This window comes from Emydura macquarii, unplaced genomic scaffold, assembly GCF_026122565.2.
Source record: "Emydura macquarii macquarii isolate MOO-44397 ecotype Brisbane River unplaced genomic scaffold, CSIRO-AGI_Emac_v2 contig_1146, whole genome shotgun sequence".
In the NCBI taxonomy this organism is placed as follows: Eukaryota; Metazoa; Chordata; order Testudines; family Chelidae; genus Emydura; species Emydura macquarii.
This window is the reverse complement of record NW_027131283.1, coordinates 7265307-7293124: the sequence shown is the minus strand read 5'-3', so window position 1 is coordinate 7293124 and position 27818 is coordinate 7265307. Positions and strand designations below refer to the sequence as shown.

Below are 27818 nucleotides of genomic sequence, written 5' to 3'. Positions count from 1 at the left end.
CTGCCCTGAATCAGTGGGTGGAACACCGATATTGTCACTAGGTGGACTTTCACTGATGAAAAGGATAAGCCTCTCTGTTTCAAATGAAGCACGTAGTCCAGGATCAACTGTATAGAAGACTTTGTCAGCGATACCCTGTGATCAGCCGCCCAGCAGCTGAAGCGCTTCCACTTTGCTAGGTAGGATGCTGTAGTGGAAGGCTTTCTAATTTCTAGCAGCACTCTCTGGACCTGGGCCGAACAGTGTCACTCTTCCCCGCTCAGTCATGCAGTAGCCAAGCTGTCAGATGCAAAGAGGCTAGGTCCGGGTGAAGCAGCTGGCTGTTGTCCTGCGAGATGAGATCCAGGCGCAACAGTAGAGACCACGGCTGAGCCACAGAGGGGTCTCGCATCATCCCAAACCAGTGCTGGTGAGGCCACTCTGGGGCTACCAGAACGACTCGAGCTTTGCCCTCTCGACTTTCACCAGGACTCTGTGCACCAATGGTATTGGGGAAAACGCATGCATAAGACCCCGACACGAGAGTAGAAACGCGTCTAACAGGGAGCTGTTCTCCAACCCCAACAGAGAGCAGAAGCAGGCACATTTCCCGTTCTCCCTGGTGGCAAACAGGTCCACCTGGGGAATTCTCCACCTTTAGAAGATGCAGTCGGCTACCTCCTGGTGGAGAGACCATTCGTGGTGAGAGCAAAAGGACCTGCTCAAACAATCTGCTAGGGTATTCTTGAGCTCTGGCAGATGGACCGCTTCTAAGATAATGTTGTGCTCCACAAAAAATCCCAGAGACGTATGGCTTCCTGGCACAGGGCTGGGGACCTGGCTCCTCTTCATTTGTTGATATAATACATTGCTGCTGTGTTGTCCATGAGTACTCTCACTATTCTGTTGGACAGATGAGGCCAAAACACCTCGCAGGCCAGCCTGATGGCTCTGAGCTCCTTGACATTTATATGCACACTTAGCTCTTCCCTGGACCAACGACCTTGTTTCTTGAGGATCCCCGGGGGGGGGGGCTCCCCACCCCAGATCCGAGGCATCCAAGAACAGGGACCACGTCGGCCTAAGGGCCACAAAGGGAACTCCTGCCAGTACCTGACCGGGGTTTGTATACCATAGCCAGCCACATTTAGAGTGGCCACAAGCATAGCCTCGTGTGGTGGACCACGTAGGTACAAGCTGCCAAATATGTCCTAGCAGGCTGAGGCATACCCTCGCCGTGGTAATAGGGTGGCACCTTAGGCTTAGCAGGCTTTGTCATTGCCTGGAATCTGACAGCAGGCAGCAATGCCCTGGCTTGTACAGAGTCTAGGACCACCCCCACGAACTCTATTCTCTGAACCGGAATGAGTAACGACTTCTGTTCGTTTATTAACAGGCCCAGTGACTGGCATGTGTCTCTCATGACCTGCACATCTCAATAGGCCTGCTCCCTCAAACGGCTTCTGATAAGCCAATCGTCCAGGTACGGGAAGACCTGCACCCCCTTGCGCCTGAGGTGGGCCACTACTACTGCCATACATTTGGTAAAAACGTGGGGAGCAGTGGAAAGGCCAAATAGTAGGACAGCAAATTGGAAATGCTGTGTGCCTACTGTAAACCACAGGAATCTCCTGTAGCCTGGGAAGATAGCGATATGAAAGTAAGCGTTCTTTAAATCGAGGGCAGCGAACCAATCGCCCGGATCCAGCGAGGGAATGATGGCCGCTAAAGATGAAAAACTTTAATCTTATGAGGAACTTGTTCAGGGCCCTCAAGTCTAATATGGGCCTGAGGCTCCTTTTCGCTTTGGGGATCAGGAAGTACCTTGAATAGAACCCTTTTCCCCTCAGGTTATGAGGAACCTACTCCACCGCCCCTAACTATATAAGGGCTTGAACTTCTTAGACGAGGAGTTGCTTATGAGAGTGGTCCCTGAAGAGGAACAGGGAAGGAGGATGGGAAGGCGGGATCAAAGTGAACTGAAGGGTATTGTCAGTAGCCACCATGTTCAAAACCCAGCGGTCTGACGTCATCGCCCTCTAGGCAAGGAGGAAGGGTGCAAGTTGGCAGGCAAACAGGCGGAGAACTGGATTTCAGGCATGAACTGGTTAGTCGTCATTGGGCGCACTTTCAAAAGCCTTTCTTTCCACCTGAGGAATGGCGGCTTGGGCCTGGCTTCGAGGATGATGCCGGTAAATTGCCCTGGTGGTGCTTGTAACCTCTGTTTCCTCTCCTATAGAGCTCTCCCCTGGACTGTCCTCTGAAGCACTGCTGCTGTGAAGGCCTGAAGTGCCTTCTAGATGAGGACGGGGTATAACGGCCCAAAGATTGCAATGTGGCCCTCGAGTCCTTTAGACCATTCAGCCTTGAGTCAGTTTGGTCTTCGAACAGAGCGACTCCATTGAACGGGAGGTCCTGGATGGAATACTGCACTTCCGTCGAGAGACCAGATGACTGGAACCACGAGGCTCTCCTCAAAGGCCATCGCGCATGCTGCTGAGTCTGCCACGTCTGAAGCCACCTGTAGTGAGGCCCTGGCCACAGTCCTACCCTCTTCCTGCTTTGAGGGCTGGGGGAGGGAATCAGTGTATTTCTCAAGCGACTGCCATATATTAAGGTGGTATCACCCCACCAGTACCTGCTGATTAACTACCCTTAGCTGCAAGCTTGCTATTGAATAAATTTTATGTCCAAATAAGACCATCTTTTTTGCCTCTTTATTCTTCAATGTAGAGCTCATTTGTCCTTGCCTGTCTCACTCATTTGCTGCTGCAACTACCAATGAGCCCAGAGCTGGGTGGGCATAAAAATATTCAAACCACCTAGCGGGCACATAATATTTCTTCTCTGCCCACTTGGATGTGGGGGGCAGAGATGCTGGGGTTTGCCACAAAGCCTTAGCCAGTTTGACCACCCCCTCATGCACAGGGAGGGCCACTCTAGAAGGAGCTACGGCTACCAAGACTCCAAAGAGTTCATCCACCAGTTCTTTGAGCTTCTCTATCTTAAGGCCCAGGTTAGCCACTACACTTCTCAGCAGGTCCTGATGTGCCCTATAATCGTCCAGCGGGGCCTGCAAAGGGCCTGCTACTGCCTCATCTAGGGAGGATGAGGAGGCGGCCAGCAATTGAGAGGGTGTGGGCACCTCTTCCCGAGACAGGGTGGCCATTGACAGGCTGCCTAACAACGACTCTTCATGGTCTGAGTCAATGCCTACGGTCAGTGCTGTAGTGATATCCTTTGAGGAGCGTGGCACCGAAGCTCCCATGGAGGAGAATGGGTACAGCACCACAGGGTGGGGGGACCTCCAGGGGTTCCAGTACTGCCAGGGCCCAGACCACTGACCTTGCAACCATCCGCCTAGCTGTGGCGCATAGGGGCAGGCACAGGTGGCTTCATAGCTTGTCCCCTTGGGAGAAGTACCACTTCATCTTCCGAGCTTGAGGAAGAATGTTCCAATGACCACTGAGGTGCTGGCCTCATTTGCTTATCTGACTCCCGGTGTTAAAGATCCGGTGCCAGGGAGCGGTGACCAGAGCCGGATCGTTGTTGATGCCACAATCTCGTCTTGTCCTCGAGTTTCCTATAAGGACTTGCGTGGTGCCACGGCTCCAGTGCCCTGCTGTGTGCCAGCGATACACAATGCCCCAAGCTTGGAGAACTTCAGCACGCTGAAGAGTGTCGACACTCAGCGGATCAGTGCCGATGTCCCAGGGTGCCTATCACTCGGCAACCAGTGACTCGACCTCAATCTGTCCTGGCACAGCTCTGGTGACTGGTACCAAGAGTCTGACAAGTGCCTGGAGATCGGTAAAGGGCGGCCCGCAGACAAGGGCCGGAGCTGTTGTGCCAACGTAGGCATCCCCCTGTGAACCCTCAGTTGGGGCATCCACTCCTCGGTGCACTGCCTTACCCTCTCATGGCGTAGGCGGCACCGGCAAGGCCAACATACTCCTCATTGCCTGGAATGCCTCAGGTGTGGCAGGGACCAACAGTTGGCACAGCCCTCTGCCACTCCCCAGAGTCAGTGGTGGTGTGGTAGCTGAACTTGACTCCCATCCAGGCAGAGACTCTTTCTGGGCTAACTCCAGCTTCTTAGAGGCTTTTTAGCCAGCCTTGGCGCCAGCAAACGCTCCCTCTCCGAATGCACCTTCTTCTGCCGCTTCCTCAGCACCGGCGATGACCAACGGTGCCAGGGGAGCTCCAACACTGGCGGAGCGCTTTTCAATGAGGCTGCAGTACTCGGTCCCAAGTCTGACCTTGGCTCCGATGCCAGTCTGAGCGTTATTTCCATCAGAAGGGCCTTGAGTCTTGTATCTTGGTTCTCGGGCGAAAGCTCTTACAAATCTCGTACTTCATGGAGAGGTGGGCTTCCCCCAAGCACCTCACACAGCTCTGATGTGGATCACTCAATGGCATAGGCTTCTTACAAGAAGCGCAGGGTTTGAATCCCAGGGACCGGGGCATGCCCTGATCCTGGGAGCTTCCTTAGCTTCGAACCTAGCTAACTATTAACTACTGACTTTCTAGAACTTTGAAACTATATACACTGGTACTAATAGATAGAAAACCAGTAGGAACATGGAGACTAGCGAAAGCAAGAGAATCATTCCAGCACTGTCATGGGCAGTAAGAAGGAACTGAGAGGGAGGGGGCAAGCAGCGCCATATATGCAAGTGCATACGCACACCACTGCAGAGGGCGCTAGAGCCAACCCTATAGGTACTGCTAGGGGAAAATCTTCTGGCACCGGTGCACGTGGTGCGCACACATCTACATTCAGAATGGACACGAGCAAGCACTCAAAGAAGAATAAAGCTCATTCAGTTCTAGAATTTACAAGCTCTGCCAGCAGATCTCAAACTCTCTGACTCCATAGCTGTTTAAACCAGAAAAGTAATACGCTTTGCTGACCCTAGCAATACCATACTTGTAGCTTTCTCAAACTAACAAATGAACATTTAACTTGTGGCAAACTATGAAGTGTATCTTTATTTTATTCTCCACGAAAGGAGATTTCTACTGAGCACATACAACTATTTGAAAATGATTTACTGTATCTTTTCAAACCAAACAGTACCTTAATAATGACTACGTTCATGACAAGTTTCTAACTTCAGCCATTTTTGCTGTAATATTGCACAAAAAGCATGGTAGGAATTATTGTTATTTTAAAGTGGGAGAAGTATTCTCACTCTCTGCATATTCCTGATTCAAAATGTTTATGGAGGAATTTTCCTCCAACACTTCAAAAATCATCTATGATCAAAGACTAATCATAGAAAATTTCACCACAAAAGGTGAATTTTCAGAATATTCTCATTCTGTCAATAGTGACTAAAAATGGAAGTTGTTTTGCAACTCATAAATAAAACAGGCATTACTGTAGTCCACTAATATATAAGTAGTTCAATGAGATTTTAAAATTAGATAAACAGGAAAAAAAATGTACACTTTAACAGGCATGATCATTAGTTAATACCACAAAATGCTATGTATAGAACCTGCAGGGAACAAAGCTATCAACAGATGCTGCCCACCTCAGTAGTATATAATCTCCTGAGGAATAGCGAAACAAAACCAAAAAAAAAAAAAAAAAGGGAGGGGAAGGGAGGAAGTAGAAAGATGGGAGAAGACAAAGACTGATAGATAAGGACAAGTGAACAGAAAAAACTGACATGGGGGAGAAAGGTAAGTACATCTATCCGTTCATGGAGCTTGGGGACATGGAGAGAAGGCCAACCATCTGCAGCAGACTAGGAACCATTGTTTTAAAGGGATTAAAAATGAAGTTTATTTGACCGTCTCTTCACATACTAGACCATTTTGGAACTTTACTTATAAGGTTGTTGGATTCTTTTTGGAGAAAATCTTAAGCAAGTCATATTCCTTAAAACCCAGCATGAGACTAATTTAAAAATCTGCAATTGCAATTAAAATAGTAGGCGGAGCTGATAGCATTTGCTATTACAGATGACACTACCCATTATAAGACTTTGTTTTCAGTTGCTTATAAACACTGCCAAATTTTAATTATTCAGGCTTAAATTTTCCATGCCAGGTGCCTGTCTCAGGCTGAATTTTCTTTTTAAGAAAAAGATTCAACCAAAATGGTTCAGTGGTTTCCAAGAACAAGATTAGAAGAAAATAAATTATTCCATGTTAAAAAAATTCTGATGACCTTTTCTTTGGAAAGCTATAGGATTAAAACTGAAGGAATTCAAATAGGACAGCGGTTAGCCTTTGTGCCAGGAATAACCCTTTTGAAAATCCACCCAAATTTGGCCAAGTTATAAGCCTTTTTTTTTTTTTTTTGGGGTGGGGGGAGGATTTTCACATATTCAGCAGAAACTTGCTAGTTTAATAGCTAAAATCTCAAAAGAGTCTGTCCTCACTTAGCATGCTCCATCCCCTTCCAGTTCCTAGTGCTGACCAGACTTTGCATACACATGCTGCATCACTGAGCTAAAGAAGCAAAGAAGACTTTCCCTGTAATAGCTGCTGTGGGCTGGGATGGGGTCAGGTATCAGAACAGAGTATGGAAGCCTGCCTCTCCTGTGTTCTCAATAACCAAATGCCCCCTCCCCCTACCAGCTGGCACCCAGGAAGTGTGGAGGAGGAAGTCATCTGATTCAAATACAGAGGGGACAAGAGCCAGGATCGAGGGAGAGCTTGGTGAGCAGATTCGGACAAGGAAGCTGGGGGATAGAGGCTGGGGCTAGAGGCCAGCAAGGAGGTGGAAACTGGGACTGGCTGCACAAGAAAACTAAGTCTGGGAATCAGAGGGCTGGGATGGAAAGGGAGGCACATCTGACAAAGAGCTGGGTTGGGGGGAAGGGGACTGGGCCTTGCTGGGCATAGAGATTGTGACAAGAGTTCAGGGGAGGTGAGGACACAGATTGGATGGGACTGGGAAGTCAGTGGGGGTGACTGGAAACCAGGGAGGAGAGAGATCAGAGAACTGGAGATAGAATTGAGACTAGCTGGGCAAGGAAACTGAGTAGCCATACGGGGACACTGATTCTGGAGTCTGAATGGGTGAGATTAAGACTTATTGGGCAAAGAGACTAGCTCTGGGGTCAGAGGCCTGAGGAATGGAAACTGATTGACTAGGTGCTGGGGCCTGGGCCTGACCGCTACTCTGAGGAGAGGCTGCCAGGACTGCCAACAGGCTGGGGCCCTGAGGACCTGCTGGAGCTACCTGAGTCCTACAAGCCAGGAGACCCTGGGCCTTGCAACCCCAAGGAGCTGCCGGACCTGCCACAGATTGATGAGGCCAAATGGCTGTGGAACCTCCCAGGGGCAGAGTACCCTGAGGAAACTGAGGGTGACTCGGGGGACAAGGTACTCCAGGGAAAGAGGGGAAGGAAGGAGCCCAGGGAAGCCAGACATCCATCTGGCTGTGTAATGGCCTATAGTCAAGGCAGCGAGTTTTGGTTGGAGCCCCACTGATCAGTGACGGGACACCCCATCACTGCCAGCGTCCTGGGCGGGGATACAGTGGAGTGGGCCAGCATCCCCCTTTCCCCTTCCTACCTCAACCTTGGGGTGATTGCCCCACATACTGCTAGAGACTCGTGGCTCTGCCTGCCCACCCTATCTGACGGCAAAGGCTGTAAACTGTTTGTGTGCCCTGACAAGGGCTATAGACTACTAGCCTTGTCTACCCACCCTGCCTAAGGGTCTGGGCTTTACACTATTTTTTTGCCTTTCCTAGGGCTACCGTCCATTTACTCCATCGGGCCCTGACCCACAGGAGATCCTGGGTTGTGAACTGTTGACTCACCTTGCAGAGGGTTAAAGACTACACCCCTTTGCCTGCCCCGCCCTACCTGAGAGCTTGGGCTGTGAACTGTGCTCGATCTACTGAACAGGGTGGATAAAAAAAAATCAGATTTTTTTTTTAAACCAGACCATTTTTTTTTAAATCAATAAAATATTAAATTTCTCTTGTTAAAAAAATAAGTTACAATTAAAATCTCATCACAAACATGCTAAACCTACACTTAGTCTCATAAAAATAAATTAATGGCTCTAGTTTGTCCAGCCTAACTACCAGCTCTTGCTTCTTGAAAGTTCTGGGCTTTCAATTTCTGTTTCTCAGCAGACTAAAGTCACATGTGCAAAGAAAGACACAGGCTGGATAGGACTGTTGTTGTTCTGTGCTTATGTGGTGGTGGAGCTGGGCCAAGCAAGGCAGAGGAGTTAGTTAAGACACTGTCTTAAAGACAGAGAGACAAAGGATGGAGACAGAGTAGAAAGTAACAGTGGAGTGGAGTGGAAATAAAAAGAGAAGACATTATTCAATACACACACAGCTTCCTATATTCCCCCACACTTTTGCCACAGAAAACTGTCATGGCTTCTGGGTGTAAGAGAGACCCTATCTGGGAATATTTTGAAAAAATTCCTTCACTGGGTAAAAAAGGAAAACGTGCCAAGTGTAAGCAGTGCAAGAAGGAGATGCAGGACTTAGTTGCAAGAATGAAACATCATAATAAAAACTGCTTATTGGGAGAAAATGATGTGGATATGTCTGAAGAACAATGTGGATCAACTGGTTAGTAACTTAAATAATTCACTCTCCAATGCATCATTCTTCAAGACTCTCTATGCCTTTTAGTATAAGTGTGATTTAACAAGTAAATTCCCAAGCTGTTTGCTATGTTGGATGTTGCTAGAAAAAGAAGTTTAGCTTAGCTAATCCTCATGGCTTGTTTAATTAGTTAACTAGCTTTAGAATCTATCACCCAAGTATACCATACAGTAAGAGAAATCTAGAGTTGCCAGTCACCACTGGGTGTCATTTTCTTATTTTATATTACATAATACATGCCCCTTATTTTGGAAAAATCATGGCCACAGATCATAATGGTGATGCCATAAGTCTATTCCCTATTTTACTTCAGCATAACTCAGCTTTGTTTTCAGAGTCATCCATTGTTACTTTTAGCAGCAGAGCTGCAACTAAATGTATTTCAGACAACAAAGTATCAGTAGCAAGCAAAAGATTTCAATCATCCAGTAAAACCACCACCATGGATGGGTTTGTAGTAAGGACCAGCAAATACTAACAAGACACCATAGATGAAAAGATTGCTCGGTTAATTTATGTCACAAATTCTCCTTTTTGCAGTGTTAACAATAAACACTTCATTGACATGGCTGAGTTCTTACAACCAGGCTATACTTCACCTGGTAGAGCAGATATTGGTGGAAGGCTGCTAGTTACAGTGTATGAGAAGAAACTTGAACAGTGTGCAAGAAATACTGGGGGAAATTTGCCAGTTTAAGCCTTGATGGGTGGAGCAATGTACACAATGATCCAGTAATATGTGCCTGTGTGTCAACAGAAGATGGGGTTGCATATCTTTCAGAAACAATAGATACATTGGGAAATGCCCACACAACAGAATATTTAAAAGAAGTGGAAGAGAAAGCTGTAATAAACTGTGAACAAAAATTCAACTGTCACGTACGCAGTTTTGTCACAGACAATGCTGCAAACATGGTAAAGATAAGAAGATTAGAAGGAAAAAATGGAAGGATGCTCCTTAACAACATATGGCTGCAGTGCCCATTTAATGCATCTTTTAGCCAAATACTTAAGTAAGTCTTCTCCAGGAATAAAAGAAAATGTTGTTGAGGTTGCAAAATACTTCCGAAACAACCATTTTGCTTCAGCTTCACAGAAGAGAGCAGGAGGATCCAAACTAATTCTCCCTCAAGATGTTCGATGGAATTCTGTGATTGATTGTTTTGAACAATTTATTAAGAACTGGCCTATTCTCATAAAACTTCGTGAAGAAAACCGTGATAAAATAGATGGAAGTATCTCATCTCAAGTATCTAACATTGGATTAAAGAGGAATGTAAAGGATATGCTCAGCATAGTGAAGCCTATCGCCATAGCTTTAAATTTCAGAGAAATTGTTGCTGCATTGCTGATGCTGTCGAAATTTGGAAGGCACTTCAAGAGACATTGAAGAAAGAAATACCTCACCAGAAAGTTAAACTGCAGGCAATAAAGAAGCGAATGGATCGAGCACGAACTTCAACTCATTTTCTTGCGAACATTCTCGACCCCAGATATAAAGGTAGATGCCTAACTTCTGAAGAAGATGATACTGCCATGGCATGGCCATCTCAAAATCACTCCTCAGTTATGCCAGTCAGAATAAATTTCAGGGCTGGAGTGGAACTATTTTAACAGCACATGTTTACTGATGATGTTTTGAACAAAGTCACTCCCCTGAATTGGTGGAAATCATTAGCCAGGCATCTTGAAACAGAGAAAATTAAAAATAATTTAAAAAAAAGTTTAAGGACAGCTATCAGCCAGCAACTCAGGAAACTGCTGCAATTGCAAATGTGAAACATTTATAGAATCATAAAATCATAGGGCTGGAAGGGATCTTGAGGGGTCATCTAGTTCAGTCCCCTACACTCATGGCAGGACTAAGTAATATCTAGACCATCCCTGATAGGTCTCTGTCCAAACTGCTCTTAAAAATCTCCAATGATGGAGATTCCACAACCTCCTTAGGCAATTTATTCCAGTGATTAACTACCCTGACAGTTAGGAAGTTTTTCCTAATGTCCAACCTAAACCTCCCTTGCTGCAGTTTAAGCCCATTGCTTCTTGTCCTGCCCTCAGAGGTTAAGAACAACAATTTTTCTCCCTCCTTCTTGTAACTATCTTTTATGTACTTGAAAGTTGTTATGTCCCCTCTCAGTCTTCTCCAGACTAAACAAACCCAGTTCTTTCAGTCTTGCATCATAGGTCATGTTTTCTAAACCTTTAATCATTTTTGTTGCTCTTCTCTGGACTTTCTCCAATTTGTCCACATCTTTCCTGAAATGTGGCGCCCAGAACTGGACACAATATCCCAGTTGAGGCCTCATCAGCGCAGAGTAGAGCGGAAGAATTACTACTCATGTCTTACTCACAACACTCCTAATACATTCGAGAATCATGTTTGCTTTTTTTGCAACAGCATTACACTGTTGACTCATATTTAGCTTGTGGTCCATTATGACCCCCCAGATCCCTTTCCACAGTACTCCTTCCTAGGCAGTCCTTTCCCATTTTGTATGCATGCAACTGATGGTTCCTTTCTAAGTGGAGTACTTTGCATTTGTCCTTATTGAATTTCATCCTATTTACCTCAGACCAATTCTCCAGTTTGTCTAGATCATTCTGAATTATAATCCTATCCTCTAAAGCACTTACAACTCCTCCCATCTTTGTATCATCCATAAACTTAATAAGTGTACTCTCTATGCCATTATCTAAATCACTGATGAAAATAATGAACAGAGCTGGACCCAGAACGGATCCTTGTGGAACCCCACTTGTTATGCCCTTCCAGCAGGATTGTGAACCATTGATACCTACTCTGAGAACCGTTTTCCAACCAGTTTTGCACCCACCTTATAATAGCTCCATCTAGGTTGTATTTCCCTAGTTTGTTTAAGAGAAGGTCATGCAGGACAGTATCAAAAGCCTTACTAAAATCAAGATATACCATACCTACCACCTCCCCCCATTCACAAGGCTTGTTACCCTGTCAAAGAAAGCTATCAGGTTGGTCTGACACAATTTGTTCTTGACAAATCCATGCTGACTGTTACTTAATTTTCTAGAGGTTTGCAAATGTATTGCTTAATTATTTGCTCCATTATCTTTCCAGGTACAGAAGATAAGCTAGCTGGTCTGTAATTCCCCAGGTTGTCCTTATTCCCTTTTTGTAGATGGGCACTATATTAGCCACCTTCCAGTCTTCTGGAATCTCTCCTGTCTTCCAAGACTTTTCAAAGATAATCGCTAATGGCTCAGATATCTCCTCAGTCAGCTCCTGGAGCATTCTAGGATGCATTTCATCAGGATCTGGTGACTTGAAGACATCTAACTTATTTAAGTAATTTTTAACTTGTTCTTTCCCTATTTTAGCTTCTGATTCTGCCTCATTTTCACTGGCATTCACTATGTTAGATGTCCAATTGCCACCAACCTTATTAGTGAAAACTGAAACAAAGAAGACAGTTAGCACCCCTGCCATTTCTGCATTTTCTGTTGTTTTTCCCCCTCATTGAGTAACGGGCCTAACCTGTCCTTTGTCTTCCTCTTGCTTCTAATGTATTTGTAGAATGTTTTCTTGTTACCCTTTATGTCTCTTTATGTAACAGGGACCTTTATGTCCCGTTATGCAACATTTAAGGTTTAGTTTAATAAAATAAAATATAAGTGCTATTGTGTTTCTGTGTGTGATTTAGTTCTTACCGTTCCTAATGTACTGCTGCTGCATCTGCAGCTTGACACAGATAATGAGTATTATGTATTATTTCCTAAATTAATAAAAATCAAGATATCTAAAAAAATTACACAGTACACTTATCCTAGGTATTGTAAAATGCTGTATTGAGTTGCAAATTAACATGTTTTAGTGATCAGATTGGTACCATTGTTTAAGAAATATGTGAAGTAGTGTCAGTGAGAAACTTGATTTAAATCAATTATTTTCTCTTGGTGATTTAAATTGTCTTGATTTAAATCAATCGACCCTGTTACTGAGGGTGTGACACTGCTCCCCTTTGCCTGCCCGCCCTGCCTAAGGTGCACTGTTTGCTCACCCGGTCAAGGGTGAGAGACTGCTCCAATTTGCCTGCCCGCCCTGCCTCAGGACCTGGACTTTGAACTGGGTACTCGCCCTGCAGAGGGCTAGAAGCCTCCTACCTGGCCTCTGTGGCCCTGACTGCGGGCCCAGGCCCCAAACTACTGAATCACCCTGCCTGAGGGTTGGGGATGGGGGCCCAAGATGATGGGATTGCCTAGGTAAGCCAAAGGGGCCTGGAACTGCTAACTTCCCCCCTTTTAGCTCAGAGATTGACGGCAAGAGAGGGCCACCACCCCACCCACGCTTGGAAACGTTTACAATGTAACATGATGGAATGAGGCCACTTCTATTTGTAATAGGCTCTTGTGACAAGGATCCCTGAAGAGGAACAGGGAAGGGGTAACCATAGCTATGATCTTCAGCAGACCATGCCCAGTGGAATGGGGTGAGGTGGCTTCCAAAGGTTATGCTCTCAATTGGTTCCTATGCAGCTCTCAACCTCCCATCAAATTTGCTGATGGGTCATCACGGTCCGAGGTTGAGGAAAGTGGACACCCCTTCTACCTCAAACGTTTCTGTGAGGGTACTCCATTTGTCTGTGGTAAGATGGTGAACATGGTCTCTGCTGGTGCAATGGTTGAGGGCTGTGCGCCTTTTAACAGTGTGGGGAAGTACAGATCCTCAGCAAGTGCAGGGTCACTTTGGACTCTTCCAGTGAATGTAGTGTGCTATCAGTCAGTTCAATGAACAGCTCTCAGCCCTCAAAAGGCACACCATCATTTGTGGCTTGTACCCTGTGAGGGACATGTGAGGCTTGGAGCTACAAAGCTCTCTGCATGGTCACTGTGGTAACCATAAACCTGGCCAGTGTGTCATAGGTATCCAATCACTGCCTGCAGGGCTGTCTTGACCACAAGTTGGCCTTTTTTTAATAGTGTTTTTCAGCCCCTCTCTCTCTTGTGAAGCAGCTTGTCCAGGAAAGGTGTCACCCTGTCCATTGTTAAAAAAAATCATATTTGCCTAACAAAGCCTGGCAGTTATCCACCCTAAACTGGAGCAAGAGCAAAAGGATCTACGCATCTGGGATCCTTGTCCTTAGATGTGTCCTGGTAGGTGTAAAAGTACTCAAATCCCAGAGGTGAGCAGTATATCTGATACTCTCTCTCTACATGTTTCACTGTTGGTGTTATGGCAAGTGCTAGCAACTTATAAGGCTCTTGCCAGATCTAGGCAGCTTTCATTTATGTGGAGGGCAATCCTGATGTTAAATAGCTTGCGAAACTTCTGGGAGATGACCAAAGTCACAATAACCAAAGCATCTGTGATCTGCACCAGGACTTCTTGAAATCATGCAGTGCCAGTATGGATACTGAGGCTATTGCCTTGTCTAGGGACAAAAAGGAGAGGCAGTTAGGCAACAAGTATCATTTGGCCTCTGGATCACATTCTTTTCTGTATTCCATGGAGGACACAGAGCTCCTTCCTCGGCATTTGGGTTGACTTTGACATCTGAAGCATCAAATTCAATGTTGGGGCTGTCAATGGCTTTGGTAACAAGGATGGCAGCACTGGTGCCAACGTCAACACTGGTGCCAGGTCTTCTTTTGGTGCTATTTTTTCTACAGAACTCTTCAGAATTGCCTGTGTGCTAGATGAAGCACTGGAAGATATAGGCTTGACCGTTAGATGGGTCTTGGAGCTCGGGTCTTCTGGATCCAATGCCACTCAGATTGCTCCAGAAGATGCATCTTCAGCATTGCATTCCTTGACTTGTGGATTTTTGCAGAGAAGAAAAGGCAAGCTTGGGATGTGCAACCTTCTGAAGCAGAACAGATATCTTCTGTCTTTAAGTGGAACTCGCCCACTGCAGGATGGACAAGCACAGGCAACCTTAATTCTGGCATCAGCTAACACTGAGTGCTTGGCTTTGCAATCTTAACATTCTTTTCACATAGTTTTTTGTGTGTAATTATATAAAAATCCAAGCAAGAGCACATATAATTTGTTACTAATTACTGCCACTTTCCACGTTGCACAGAAAAGCAGAAAATACATTTATAAAATCATTGACTTTTAAGAATTCTCCAAAAAGTAAGAGTACCTGAGATAGAAATGCTTAGTGGTTGTGTTTAAGTTGGATCAACACTCACATGCACAGGATAATACAATTTTCCCCACTGCACTTTAGTAGAAGAGAATTAATTTTAGTATGCTAGTATTGAGCACCTACAGAGACACATTTTCAGCCACACTACAAAAGCCCTGTGAATAAAAGCACATAATGATTCACATGTCAGGACCATGTGAATCTGGATTCACGTTCTAGTGCTGGCCTTTGAAAACTAAATCTATAAATAAGAGAATCGTTTTTTTGTCAACAAAGTATATCTCAAGTTGTTTACAACAGCTTAATGTGCTGATTCTTAAAAAGCAGATTCAAACAAGAGAGAGTCTTGAGAAACAGAAAATAATGGGGCTTAGTTATTTACTACTTCAACTTACAGAGTCTCAAAATCAGCCTTTTGTGTTTTTTCATTTTTTTTATTAGAGACTTATATTGCACGTATATAAGAGGCCCTTTCTAAACTGAACATATCTGTACTATACTATACATACTATAATGGTACAATAACAATGAAGAAGATTAAGAGGGAATATGAAATCTGATATAATTAAATGAAAGATTCCTATGAGAAACTAGTAAATATACTACAAGCTAATGAAGAACAAACTGAAATGGACATATAATGGTTCATATATCAAGCACTAAGTATGTATTATCCAAAGAAATAAAAATAAATTCAAATACATCAGTAATAGTCATATACCTTTTCTGCATTTACTTCATGGGCATTGTATAGTTAATTAGGACTATTTGTTCATTTTATTGTTTTATACCTGTATTTATTTTCTTTAAAATGTATATTTCTTACCCTACTGTCCACATCATCACAAAAGTTATTAGGCAGTTAGTAACAGAAACACTAAGATGAAATTCCTCCTTTTCCCCTCTAAACTTTTTTGTTAAGAGGCAAAACAAACACTAAGCTTTCACTTTTTCCATTATATTTTGCATAGATATACTGCAGTTTTTGGTTTGAATTATTCAAAAAATTCAAAATTTATTCTCTTCCAAGTGTTTAAATTTATTTTCAAAGTATTAATGCTCTTTTATAAAATCAAACGAATTATACAGTTAAATCCAAGGTCACATACATAACTGCATCTAATTTTGTTCAGCTTGTTTGTTTAAAAACAATCCAGTAATCTACTCGTGAGAGTAATGTTCTTTGCATATGTCCTTCTTAGTATGAAGGAAATAAAACATTTGGTCCCTGTGCAGAATAAATGTATTTGCACAGTTTCTCATTCTTAGAATAAGTAGCATCCGGTGAGGGGGGGAGAAGTGGGGAGGCACATCAAGATCTGTTCAATAAAGTGGCTAGCTTATGAAGGTATTGGATTCAAATACTGTTCAGATATTGTCTGTCACACATACCCTCATTGTCAAACAGATTCCTATATTTTCAAGACTTATTTATCAATAGCATCTGAAAACATTTTGCACTGAATACATAGAATCATAGAGTTGGAAGGGACCGCAGGAGATCATTTAGTCCAACCCCCTGCTCAAAGCAGGACTAACCTCAGCTAAATAATCCCAGCGAGGGTTTTGTCAAGCCGCAGCTTAAAAATTTCTAAAGATGGAGATTCCACCACCTCCCTAAGTAACCCATTCCAGTGCTCACCACCCTCCTAGTGAAAACCTTTTTCCTAATGTCCAACCTAGACCTCCCCCACTGCAACTTGAGACCATTGCTCCTTGTTCTGTCATCTGCCACCACTGAGAACAGCCTAGCTCCATCCTCCCTGGAACCCCCTTTCAGGTAGTTAAAGGCAGCTATCAAATCCCCCCTCATTCTTCTCTTCTGCAGACTAAACAAGCCTAGTTCCCTCAGCCTCCCCTCATAAGTCTTGTGCTCCAGCCCCTAATCATTTTTGTTGCCCTCCGCTGGACTCTCTCCAACTTCTCCACATCCTTTTTGTAGTGGGGGGCCCAAAACTGGACACAATACTCCAAATGCAGCCTCACCAATGCCGAATAGAGGGGAATAATCACTTCCTGTGACCTGCTGGCAATGCTCCCACTAATGCAGCCCAATATGCTATTGGCCTTCTTGGCAACCAGGGCACACTGCTGATTCATATCCAGCTTCTTATCCACTGTTACCCCCAGGTCCTTTTCTGCAGAACTGCTGCCCAGCTCGTCGGTCCCCAGTCTGTAGCAGTGCATGGGATTCTTCTGTCCTAAGTGCAGAACTCTGCACTTGTCCTTGTTGAACCTCATCAGATTTCTTTTGGCCCAATCTTCCAATTTGTTTAGGTCCTTCTGTATCCTATCCCTACCTTCCAGGGTATCTTCCACTCCCCCTAGCTTAGTGTCATCTGCAAACTTGCTGAGGGTGCAATCTACCCCATCCTCCATATCTAAGTTACTCTTTGTTGAGAAGGCTAAAAGTAATATTTACATTTAATATTCCAGCATCCTTCAGACTGTCAAATGCTAATACGCTACCAGTCAAAGGAGAGTTTAGTGTTTTTCCATGATGTCTTGCATAGGGGTACAGTAGTTTTAGTTTGGAAGTTTATCACCAAGACTTTTTGCAGTCATCTGATAGTACTGCAGCATACTTTGGAGGTAAGTGGAGTGAAGCGGGAACAAGAAGGATGCCTTTTGGTTAAAGCACTGGGAACTGGAACTCAGAATACCTAGATTCAGTTCCTGGCTCTACCAGAGTTTTCCAATATGATTTTAGGCTTCACATTGGTATTACTGTCTGGACATATTTTAAATCCTTGGTCAAATATTTCTGCTCAAGATGGGGTGATACCAATCGCCTGAAAAGAAAAATGAAATATGTATTGCAAGAAATTTATAATCATTAAAGATATTTTATTTTTGTCAGATGGTACTGGCAGTCTATTTATAGTGCAAGATATAACTGGGTAGGGGAACAGATTTGTGAAAAAGGTCCGTCATTTGTAGGCTGGTATTAGCTCAGTAAGGTGGAAGTAGCACACTCAGACCCAATAGAAAAGGAGCCTCATGTTTCGATATAAAATGCAATGCTTCCTGGCTGTTTAAAAATTGCATGGAAAAGTTCCAGTGGGAGCCATATCCAACTCTCCTGTGTTAGTACCACCTGACACATTGAAACTGGCTTAACGATTGATGGAAATGAAAATAACAAAAGAGAAATTTCACACGTTTGTTCACTCAAGCGTTCCTACAAGGAATCTTGTGATTTGTTAATCTGAAAATGTGCATTTTCTATTAGAAGCTTGTACTAAATTTATATTTAGTAAAAGGCACAGCTTTCAGAACCAAATTTAAGGAGCAAAACTCCCACTGGCTTTAATTAATCTATAATCTATTTAAATTATTTTTAATAAATCGTAAGTATATTGATTTATTTGTACCACACATCAAGTTAAGATGAAACAATACTGTACCTTCACAAGATTCAAAATAATAATGGGAGAGCCAAATCTCTGAAGCATTTGATCAAAGTGAAGTGCAGCTACATGAGCAAATGGATCTGCTTGGTCCACTGGAACAAAGTAAATATATTCAGGAAAAAGAATGAAAGATTTTCAGGAAGGTTACTTTCCTTTAAATGTATTCTTTATAAAAGATTTACTACCTAATTATTTAATAATAGCAATACAACTTTAATAATAGCAACAGAACTGCCTTTGATGTCCCCTCAGTTCCTTCTTACCTGATAGTCACAAGTTGGATTCCAATACAGAGGAAAAGGATGGAGGATCATGTAATGGACATGCCCAAAATCTCTCAAAGAACAACAGTTATAGACCAGGTAATTAGTTGTTTCTTTTTCTTCAAGTGATTGCACAAGTCCATTCCACTTCAGGTGACCCATAAGCAGTTCAGCAAAGAGGCAGCTTTAGGAGTCTATTTGAACAAAGTCTAACACCACTTGCCCAAATTTGGCATTGTCTCGAATACAGAGATATAACAATGTTTAATAAAGGTATGCATCCGTGATAAGGTTGCAGCATTATAAATGTCCCTTATAAGCACCTGAGCCAGAAAAACAACTGAAGTTACTTAGGCTCTTGTAGCATGCACTATCATGTCATAGCAAAGACAAATATACAAGAAGAGATCCATGATATCCTCTGAGCAAAAACTGGAAGGCCCTTCATTCTTGTGAATGAAACAGCCAGCTGAGGAGATCTCCTGAAGGATTTAGTTCTGTCCAAGTAAAATGCCTTTCTGACATCTGAGGCATATAGTCTTTCTTCATCCTTATGAGAATACACCTTAGGAAAAAAGGATGGTAAGCAGAAGGCCAGGTTAAGGTCAATATTAGGGACCACTTAAGATGGAAATTTAGGATGCGGGTACAAACTTTGTCTTCATAAAAAATTGAAGAAGGAGGGTCAGTCTACCAAGGCACCACTAATTCTGCTACCCTCCTAGCAGAGGTAATGGCTATCAGGAAAGCAATCTTAATAGAGATTTGTAACAGTGAACAAACAACTAGCGGCCCCATTGGCCCTGCCAGTATCAGTTTCAAATTCTGGGTGACCTAGGCTCTACAATAAAAGGATACAGTCTGTCCAAACCCTTTCAAAGTCTAGCCTCACAGGGTTAGGAAAAAATGGATCAATCTTCCATAGGTATATGGAAAACAGACATAGCTGCCAGATGAACCCTCAGCAAACTGCAGTGAGACTTTGGTCTTTCAGATATAGTATAGTCCAGCGTACAGGGGATGGAAGACTGCAATGGTGCAAAACCTTTTTGCTGAGATAACGAGACACGCTTCCACTTCATAATGGGGATGCATCTAATAGATGGCTTTCTGCTATTTAGAAGGATTCTCTGCTCCTTTAGAGAACACTGAACTTCCTTAGGGATTAACCAGAAAACATCCATGCAGATAGGTGGAGACTTGACAAGTATGGATGCAGCACTTGATCCTGAGCTTGCAATATTAAGTTGGGATCCTTTAACAGTTATTGCTCTCCTAACAGAAAGGTTCCGAACAACCAGGAAAAAAAAAAAAAGGATGAGGCCAGGTTGGAGATATGAGGCTCATTCAACCTCAATCCTGTTTGAGCTTGCACAACACCTTTGGAAATAGCGAAATAGGTGGGTAAGAATACAGAAGCTTCATCTGTCTTGGAAGGAGGAAGAAACCTAGGCTGTGTTCTGCTCTGGAATAGAAAAAGTGGCACTTTCTATTTATTCAAGAAGCGAAAAGATCTATTTCCATTATCCCACAAGTCTGAAAAATGAATCGCAAGACTTCCAGCTTGAGACACAAGCCCGAGGTGATCTGCCAAACTGTTCTGAATGTCCAGAAGATGGGAGGCTCTGAATGTGATTGCATTAATGATACAGAGTTCCCATACATCCATCACTTCTTAACAAACGCAATCTGATCTTGCTACCCTGTCTGTTTAAATAGAACATCGCAGCTGTGTTGTTCGTAAACAATATCTTTCTTTATGTTTGGGAAGAAGACCGGACATTGGATTGGAAATTTTGAGATTGGAGATTTTGTCTGTCCACACCCCGAGTCTGTAAATTGCCTAGATGAGCTCCCCAAACCAGAGAGGAATCATTGCAGTTAGCATCATTGTGTGTCGAGAAGGGAACCTCTGTACACACATTGGCAGGATCCACCCACCAATCTAGAGAGGATAAGACTCCAGCTGGTACATGAATCAGCATGTCCAGAGAATGACAAGATGGGCTGTAAACAGACCTCAACCCATTCTGCACCATCCTGAAGCAAAGTCTGACATGCTAAATCTCATACATGCAGAAATCCACATAACCCAGGAGTCTCAGGCAGTTCATATTGTAGTTAGGATGAGCCTTGAAGTCAAAGCAGAGGTCTTGGATAGCTTGGAACACGGCTTGTGGTAAGAACACCCTAGCTTCTGTAGAGTTAAGAGCCACACCTAAGAATTCTATTCTCTGTACTGGAGTGAGAATTGACTTATTCATTGACTTATCAACAGGCCAGACACTGAAAGAGGCATTTCTACCTGGAGTCTGGAATGACCCTGTACTAGCCAATTGTCCAGATATGGATTCAGATATATACCTGTCTTACTGAGAAAAGCTGTTAGCACTGTCATGTATTTTGTAAAAACACTAGAGGTTACAGACAGGATAGAGGACAGGATTGCAAACTGATAATGGGTATTGTTTACTACAAATCTCAAAAACTTCCTGTGACTTTAGTGGATACCTCCTCTCTGTTCTTTTGGCCATTGGTGTAAGTGAGACTGAGGTCTTCCACAGGTTACTGCAAGCTCTAAAATGGCCTTATTAATGGGTAAAGCCACTCTAGAGGGCACTGCTGAATTCAGAATATCAATGAATCTATGCAAATTATCCTGAACCACTTAAGTTTGGATACCAGGAAAGCTAGCCACTCTTTAGAAATTCTTGATACAATTAAAATTGTCTTGGACAGGAAAGAATCCCTTGAACGCACTGCCTCCTCTAGAGAGGAGAATAGTGTTCAGAGGAAGTTGAATCTGGACCTTTGATATTGTTGAAAATGCCTGAACAAAGTCCTGCTGGGAGACCTCTGGACCTTGTTTGGTACCAGTAACCCACTTCACCTCTTTTTGAGATCTCACATGAGGTCTCCAAGGGGATTTGGCACCAGGAGGAATTGGTGACAAACATGATACAGGAGACATTCCCCAAGGGTTCCAAAAAGGCCACTGGTATGGTATAGGAATCCCAATTAAAACAGCCAGATGGATCCCTGTTCCTAGAATGGTACCATAGTCATATGGGTACAGAGACCTGGATCTGGCAAAGGCATGTGGCATATAAGATCTCTTGCCCTGTGAATGGGTTACACAGGACCCAATCTCTAGTTCCAAAGATGTCCCAGAGTAGTTCAAAGGCCATGGCAGTGCCATACTGAAGAGTTTTTAAGATCTCTGATTTGAAATCATCAGTCCTGGGGATTGCATATGAAGTTTACTCCGCGACAGTACCAGATGAGTAGGAGCTAAGTGTACCAATGCCTTGCTCACCATCAGTACTGAGGACCAATGTTCCACCTCCAAAGTAAGTGAGAGACCCCTTTTGACATGAGCTATTGCAGAGAGTTTGTAATGGGACAATACCAATAAGTCTCCCTCCTGGACTAGAGGGAAGTCTGACACAAAGGCAGAGCAAGCCTTTTGCTGCTGTATATATGCTTCCGGAATTACTGGCACTGAGAGGCCTCCTTGGTCCGAAGTTTGCTGCACTGAGGAGGCAGCTGCAGTCAAAGCTGGTTTCAACGGCCCCGAGGCAAGTTCCAGAATCAATGACTGACTGAAGGGAAGAAACTGAATGTGGTACCAGAGAGCACTAAGTTGAAACTAGTGCTCTACCTGAAATATCCACCCTACTACATGAAGAAGAGACCTAGATCTCCTGGAAGAGGCAGACTTTCAACCTTCAGTGGTCATCAGACTTCCTATACTTCTTACGCAAACTGGAGAAGGTGATTGATGCCCACCCCCAAATTTTCTATGAGGAGAGACAGGGATGTGCAGAAGAGCACATGGAGATGAGGTAAATCCTCCCCATCTGTTTATTGAGTGGTTGGGTTCCAAAGAAGGATGAAAGGCAGCCTCCATCAAAATGTGGTGTAGCCTTCACCTCTCTGCCTTTTTTAGGGCAAGGTTTGAAGTCTCTAGTTTGGCACTGGTCATGAACATAGCCCTTCACCTAGACACTTCAGGAACCTAGAACGAGGATCACTAACTGGCACAGACTTTCTGCATCCAGCACAGGGCCTAAACCCCAGGATCGACACATGCCTTGGTACAGTGTCAATACATTGCCTCACAAACAGAAGTTACACTCTAAATCCAATACAAAATTTAAAAAAGTTGACTAAAGTAAACTATGAATCACATTAAACGAACAGCAAACTAACGAGATATGAGAAAAAAATCCCACTTTACAGTGAAGAGAAAAAATTGTGCAGAGAAACACAAATGTCCCAACTATCGTTCAGGGATGGTAGGAAGGAACTGAGGGGGATTGGAGCAGTTCTGCTTTTTATACCATCATCTAGCAGCACAAGCATATGTAGGGGCCCATTCAACACTACAAAAGTATTACTACAGGAAAAACTCTCTCTGATGTGCTGGGTGCACACACACCTGAAGTGGAATAGACACGTGCAATCATTTGAAGAACATGGCTCTTTCACCAAGATATTTTATGATAGGTTTACAAATAAACCTAGAGTTTGGGGCTGAGAGAGAGAGAGGATTTTTTTCTGCCACGTGAGATTGCAGGCAACAGAATATACTTTGTAATTAAGCTAAGGGGCAATAATGCTTTTTGTAGTATTTGTAAAAGTGTGAGATTTGGTTTTTGACTTTTTAAAAACATTTTGTATTAAGATTCTCTTTTTGTAAAATTGCTGGAGTGAGATGGCAGTTGTGGGTACAAATGTAACTGGGGACAGTTACTGACTAGCCAACAAACTCAATCCAGAAAAGCCATATGAATGTGCTAATCTCTGAGAATGTGAGTAGTCCCAATGAAGTCAAAGGGCAAATATATTCTTGCCCCATTAAAGATAACGGTAATTTTTAACTGGCTTCAACAGAGCCAGGACTTCATCCAAAATATTCTCCCGAGAGAGATAAATAACGGTTTGGATACAAGATCATGAATACAAAGAAGGCTGCAGTCTTCAATCACAAGTCACATTAGGGCAATGAAGGGCCACTGTGGGTACAAAGTCTAACATTAAAAAGTCACCAAAACCCTGTTACTTATGTCCAGTTTCAATCTGGAACTAATTTTTGTGGCTAACTAAAGAACATTTTCATGAACCATGATGTTTATAAAACAAACCACAACGCTGGTGAATCTTTGTTTCTTCATTGTGAAGTTTCTTGGTTTTTACAAGATTAACCTTCACCTATTCTTTTTCTTGCATGTTCTACTGGACAACACATTGCTTACCATAGGCTACCATAAAGAATATATTGAACATACATGTAATCGGTGGCTTAGGCATCATAGTCGAAATATCTTGAGACCAGTATAGAGGGACTGAGCCTCGAACTTGAACGTAAGAAGAATAGCTCCCTGCAGAAAACGACATCACCGAAGCATCACAAAGTATTTGTTCAGTTTCTACTTCATTAGCAACATCCCCCTGAAACAAAAAATAAATGCATACACTGTAGACATATTACATTTCAGAGCTGCATACATAGATATTGAAATTATAACTGAATGACAGGACTATAATTAAAACTAAAACTAGGGGATGTCAAATCATAAGGGCACAAGAATTTCAGAGCAGGGACTATATTGGTCGTATAACTCCCACCTCTTTGATTACTCTTGTATCAGCATGCAAAGCTACATGTTACTGTTGGTCACAAAATTGTCCAGCCTTTTTAGATCCAGCTATAAAAATATTTAAAATCAAAACAGAGGCTAAGGTTAGTGAAAAAAGTTGTTCTAAACGTGTCCAAGAATCACATATGGCCAAAATGTTGATCTGTTTGCTGCCTGCTTCTGGAGCTGAAGAGACATTAGTTCTGAAATAGTTGGCCCGTGACTGACTGTAACTTGATTTGATGCCAGCAAAACATATATTGTTAGGTAGTGGCTCAAGGTAATAAAGAGTTAGGACTGAGGTCAGGCAGGTTTCGGATAACTGAATCATCAAATTCATAAAAAGTTGGTTGCTTTCCTACCTCTGGTCCCAGTCCTGCAATATGATGTAATAGCATAGACCCAAATGTCTGGGCAGAGGCTAGAGGATGTCAGTGGTACCCCAAATGAGCATAAAGGTCTATATCATCTCACTGCAATGTCAGGCCCTAAATCTAGCTCTCTCCGTCAGGCCATTTCTCTATAGACTGGATTTTAGCAGCTATAAAAATATGCACCAACATACACATGAAATGACTAAGAACTGTATACAATTTCAACATATCTGCAGTGATAAATTATGAATAACTATGATACAGCTCTACTGCAAATTAAATCCCATTTGCTACTGTTATATCCTACAGCTCATCAGAATTTTCTTTTCTACCTTACAGGTAAATGCCTCACTATATTCACTAAAGTGCTACAACAGAAACTTTTATTATGGCTTTCATTTTTTATATTTACTTTAATTATCATAAGATAATAAAATTTACATTTTCCCCCTGGATATTTTCACTATGGATGTGATAACTGTAAAATGAAGAATAAGCTACCAAAACCTTAAATGCTTTTCACAAACCTTAAGAACACAATCTTGCTCTCCATTAAGGAAGTAGGATCAAACCTTTATGTAGTTCAATACAAAAACAAAGTTGAGAGCGATTTACTTTACCTCAGAGTTTGCTCCTCTCTTGAGAAAACGTGTTCCAGCAAATTTGCTTGATCTTCTAGCTATTAGCGTGACATACACTGGACGACCATAAATTAATAGTTCTTGGAAGTAAGGTTAAGGTTTACACGTCTTATGATTCCCAAAGCTATTTTCCTTTCATTTACTTTAATCCTGGCCAATGTTAAAAAAAATACTGCAAAGAAAATGTATTTTATTGTGCTTTTTTCTGAATGAAAACCCTTTTTTAGTATTACATAAGACCTCTTCAACAATACAGGTGAACATAACTCCTTTAACAAGTGGGAGAGACATTCATTCCCTTTTCAATCATAAGCATTTCTATAGTGCTTTCCATTTTCAAAGCTCTTTACAATAAATCAACTAATCTTCACAATCACCCCAGGTAGCAAGATAAATATTACTTCCATTTTAGAGAAGGAAGCAACAGAGGCAGAGCTGTTACAAGGGTTATGAAAAACCACAGGAGTCCATGTCAGCTCTGGGATTAGAAACTCCTGAGTTTACTTCCATATCAAATATATAGGTCATCCTCCTATGAATTTTCTGGAAAGGCCAGCTTCAGTAATGAGACTAGGTAAAAGCCAATGACATATTACAGAAGCAGTGGTGATCTGACCTCAATTTAATACTTTGTTAGGTATTGGATTAATCTACCCTTAATTACCTTTGATTGCTTACATACTGAGGTGAGTCTCGCACATATAATTGTCAGATTGGTCCTTAATTCGCCTCCTCTTGAAGATGGGAACTACATCTGGTGACATTCTAGTCATCCAGAAGATCTGCTGCAAGTAGGCATGAAAAGCATGTGTAGGGAAATCTTGAGTTTTTTAATGTTAATGCAATAAAAACAGAGGTCCAGATCCTCTAGAGTGATGAGGCCACTTTGTGCTGTAATCTTAGCATATTCTGGCCATAAAGCAAGCATAACAAGGCACTGAGGTGGGGAGGGAGAATCAATCATATGACACCAAGCCAATATAGAGGCTATTATGTCACTCAGATCTCTGCTGCTGGCAGCACAGTGGGACTAGCCAAGATGTCTCTGTAAAAGCACTGATTTATGGTTGTCATTTTTGCCAGTTGAAGCCATTAGCTACTCACATAAGCTTGAGTAGCCTTGAAACTCTTCTAACTTATGCCTGAGAAGCAGACCTGCACCCCAGTAACCCCAGAATCAAAGGAATGCACAAAGGAGTTTCATGCCACCTTTGCAACCTCACCCACTTTGTGCTGTGTGCTCCTCAGCAATAGCCAATTATCTGGACCCCTGTATTAAAGGGTAGTTTGAAAAAGAGAAAAAGTATTAAATGATTTATTGTTCTTGTGTACATCTTTCTCAACTTGTCTGAAATAACTGAGGCTCAGAGACAATTTATTTAAAAATCTAGTTATTCTAATTTAGGGATAGGTATTACTGTACTCCCTCCCTCCGACCCCCAATATGTATTTTTTAGAAAGTAAGTATTATTTGAGTTTGATGATGCATAAATTTAACTGTGCAAAATTACATATTAAAAATAAAAGGCCCCTATGCTACAAATATTTATGCACAAGGAATAAGATAAAACCCACATGCAGAGTTACTCATATACAGAAGTTTTCGCAAAACAAGAGTCTGAGAAAGCAGATGGAAAAGAATGCAGTGAATTCAGAAGATCTTTTGCAAAAAGGTTATACCTAAATTCTGAATCCATAGTCATATTCCCCTTTCTTCTTTCAGTTTTTTTCAAAAATAGGCTTGTATATTAATGGCATATGGTAAAGATAATAGATTAATATAAACTTATACACATCTCATTTAAAGGAGCTTGTCTTCATTTTAATAATTAATACTACAGGGGGCTTATTTTAATCATTCATTTATAAGTTACAATTTAGATGCATTTTCTGCTAGTGATGCAGTAAATATTTATAGACAAAAAAAAAATCAAAGTCTCAGATTGGGATTTTTAAAAGCACTCAGTGTTGATTTAACTCTGGTTCTATTGAAGTTAGTAAGCGTTTTATCACTGACTAACATAAGCAGTGTTAGGGCAATGCTCAGTGCTTTTGAAAATCTAATCCTAAAAATAAAAATAAGCCCTGTGTTTTAGCAATATCATAAGTACATCTCTGTGTCAATAATTAAGCTTTTCTATGTTTTTTTTTTTCCTTCAGAACTCTATGACAAATACCATCTGGTCCTGAAGGAGTTTGTCAAGTTGCTCTACTAGGCCTCAAATCTGCAATTAGCTCCACAAAGGCACAGTCCTCTGCCCGCATGGAAGTGATTGAAAGATCGGAACATTATTTCTGCCTTAGTAATACCACACAGTGATTTACTGTAAAATATGTGCTTGGGACAAGAATTTCCCCCACCTCTCTCTCCCCTCCAACACACACACACACACACACACACACACACACAATCCTGCCAATTATATTTAATGTTTTTGGATTCTATGTTTTTAAAAACTGGCAAAATAATGCAAAACTAATTAAATGGCTATATAATATACATGAAAACCCTTTTAAACAGAGCTCAGTAACAATTGATAAAATAATTAATCTTTTGTCCTGTGGATTGCACTCTCATACACAAACTTTTAAATGGAATAAACCAATATATGTTCTCTGATAGTAAAAGGATACTGGACTGCCCACAGAATCCATGAATAATATATAACAGCCAGTCATGATGAACAGTGTTTTTTACTATGTCCAACAGTTCACTATTCCACACGTACTTTTTATATGGTTCACTGCAAATCCCAAATACAACTAAAAAGTTAAAATGAAA

At 42.3% G+C, this 27818-nt stretch overlaps 1 protein-coding gene across 1 annotated transcript in view; it reads right to left on the bottom strand.

Moving 5' to 3' along the window:
* The window catches only part of FIG4 (FIG4 phosphoinositide 5-phosphatase), a 156238-nt gene that overhangs the window by 86246 nt on the left and 42174 nt on the right, over positions 1-27818 (bottom strand). Inside the window, exons 7-10 of the mRNA XM_067546584.1 lie at positions 27671-27799; positions 25016-25116; positions 23671-23833; positions 18111-18208 (exon numbers count right to left, since the gene is read on the bottom strand). Of these exons, the coding sequence (XP_067402685.1) occupies positions 18111-18208; positions 23671-23833; positions 25016-25116; positions 27671-27799 (491 nt within the window). The remainder of the gene's footprint in view (positions 1-18110; positions 18209-23670; positions 23834-25015; positions 25117-27670; positions 27800-27818) is intronic.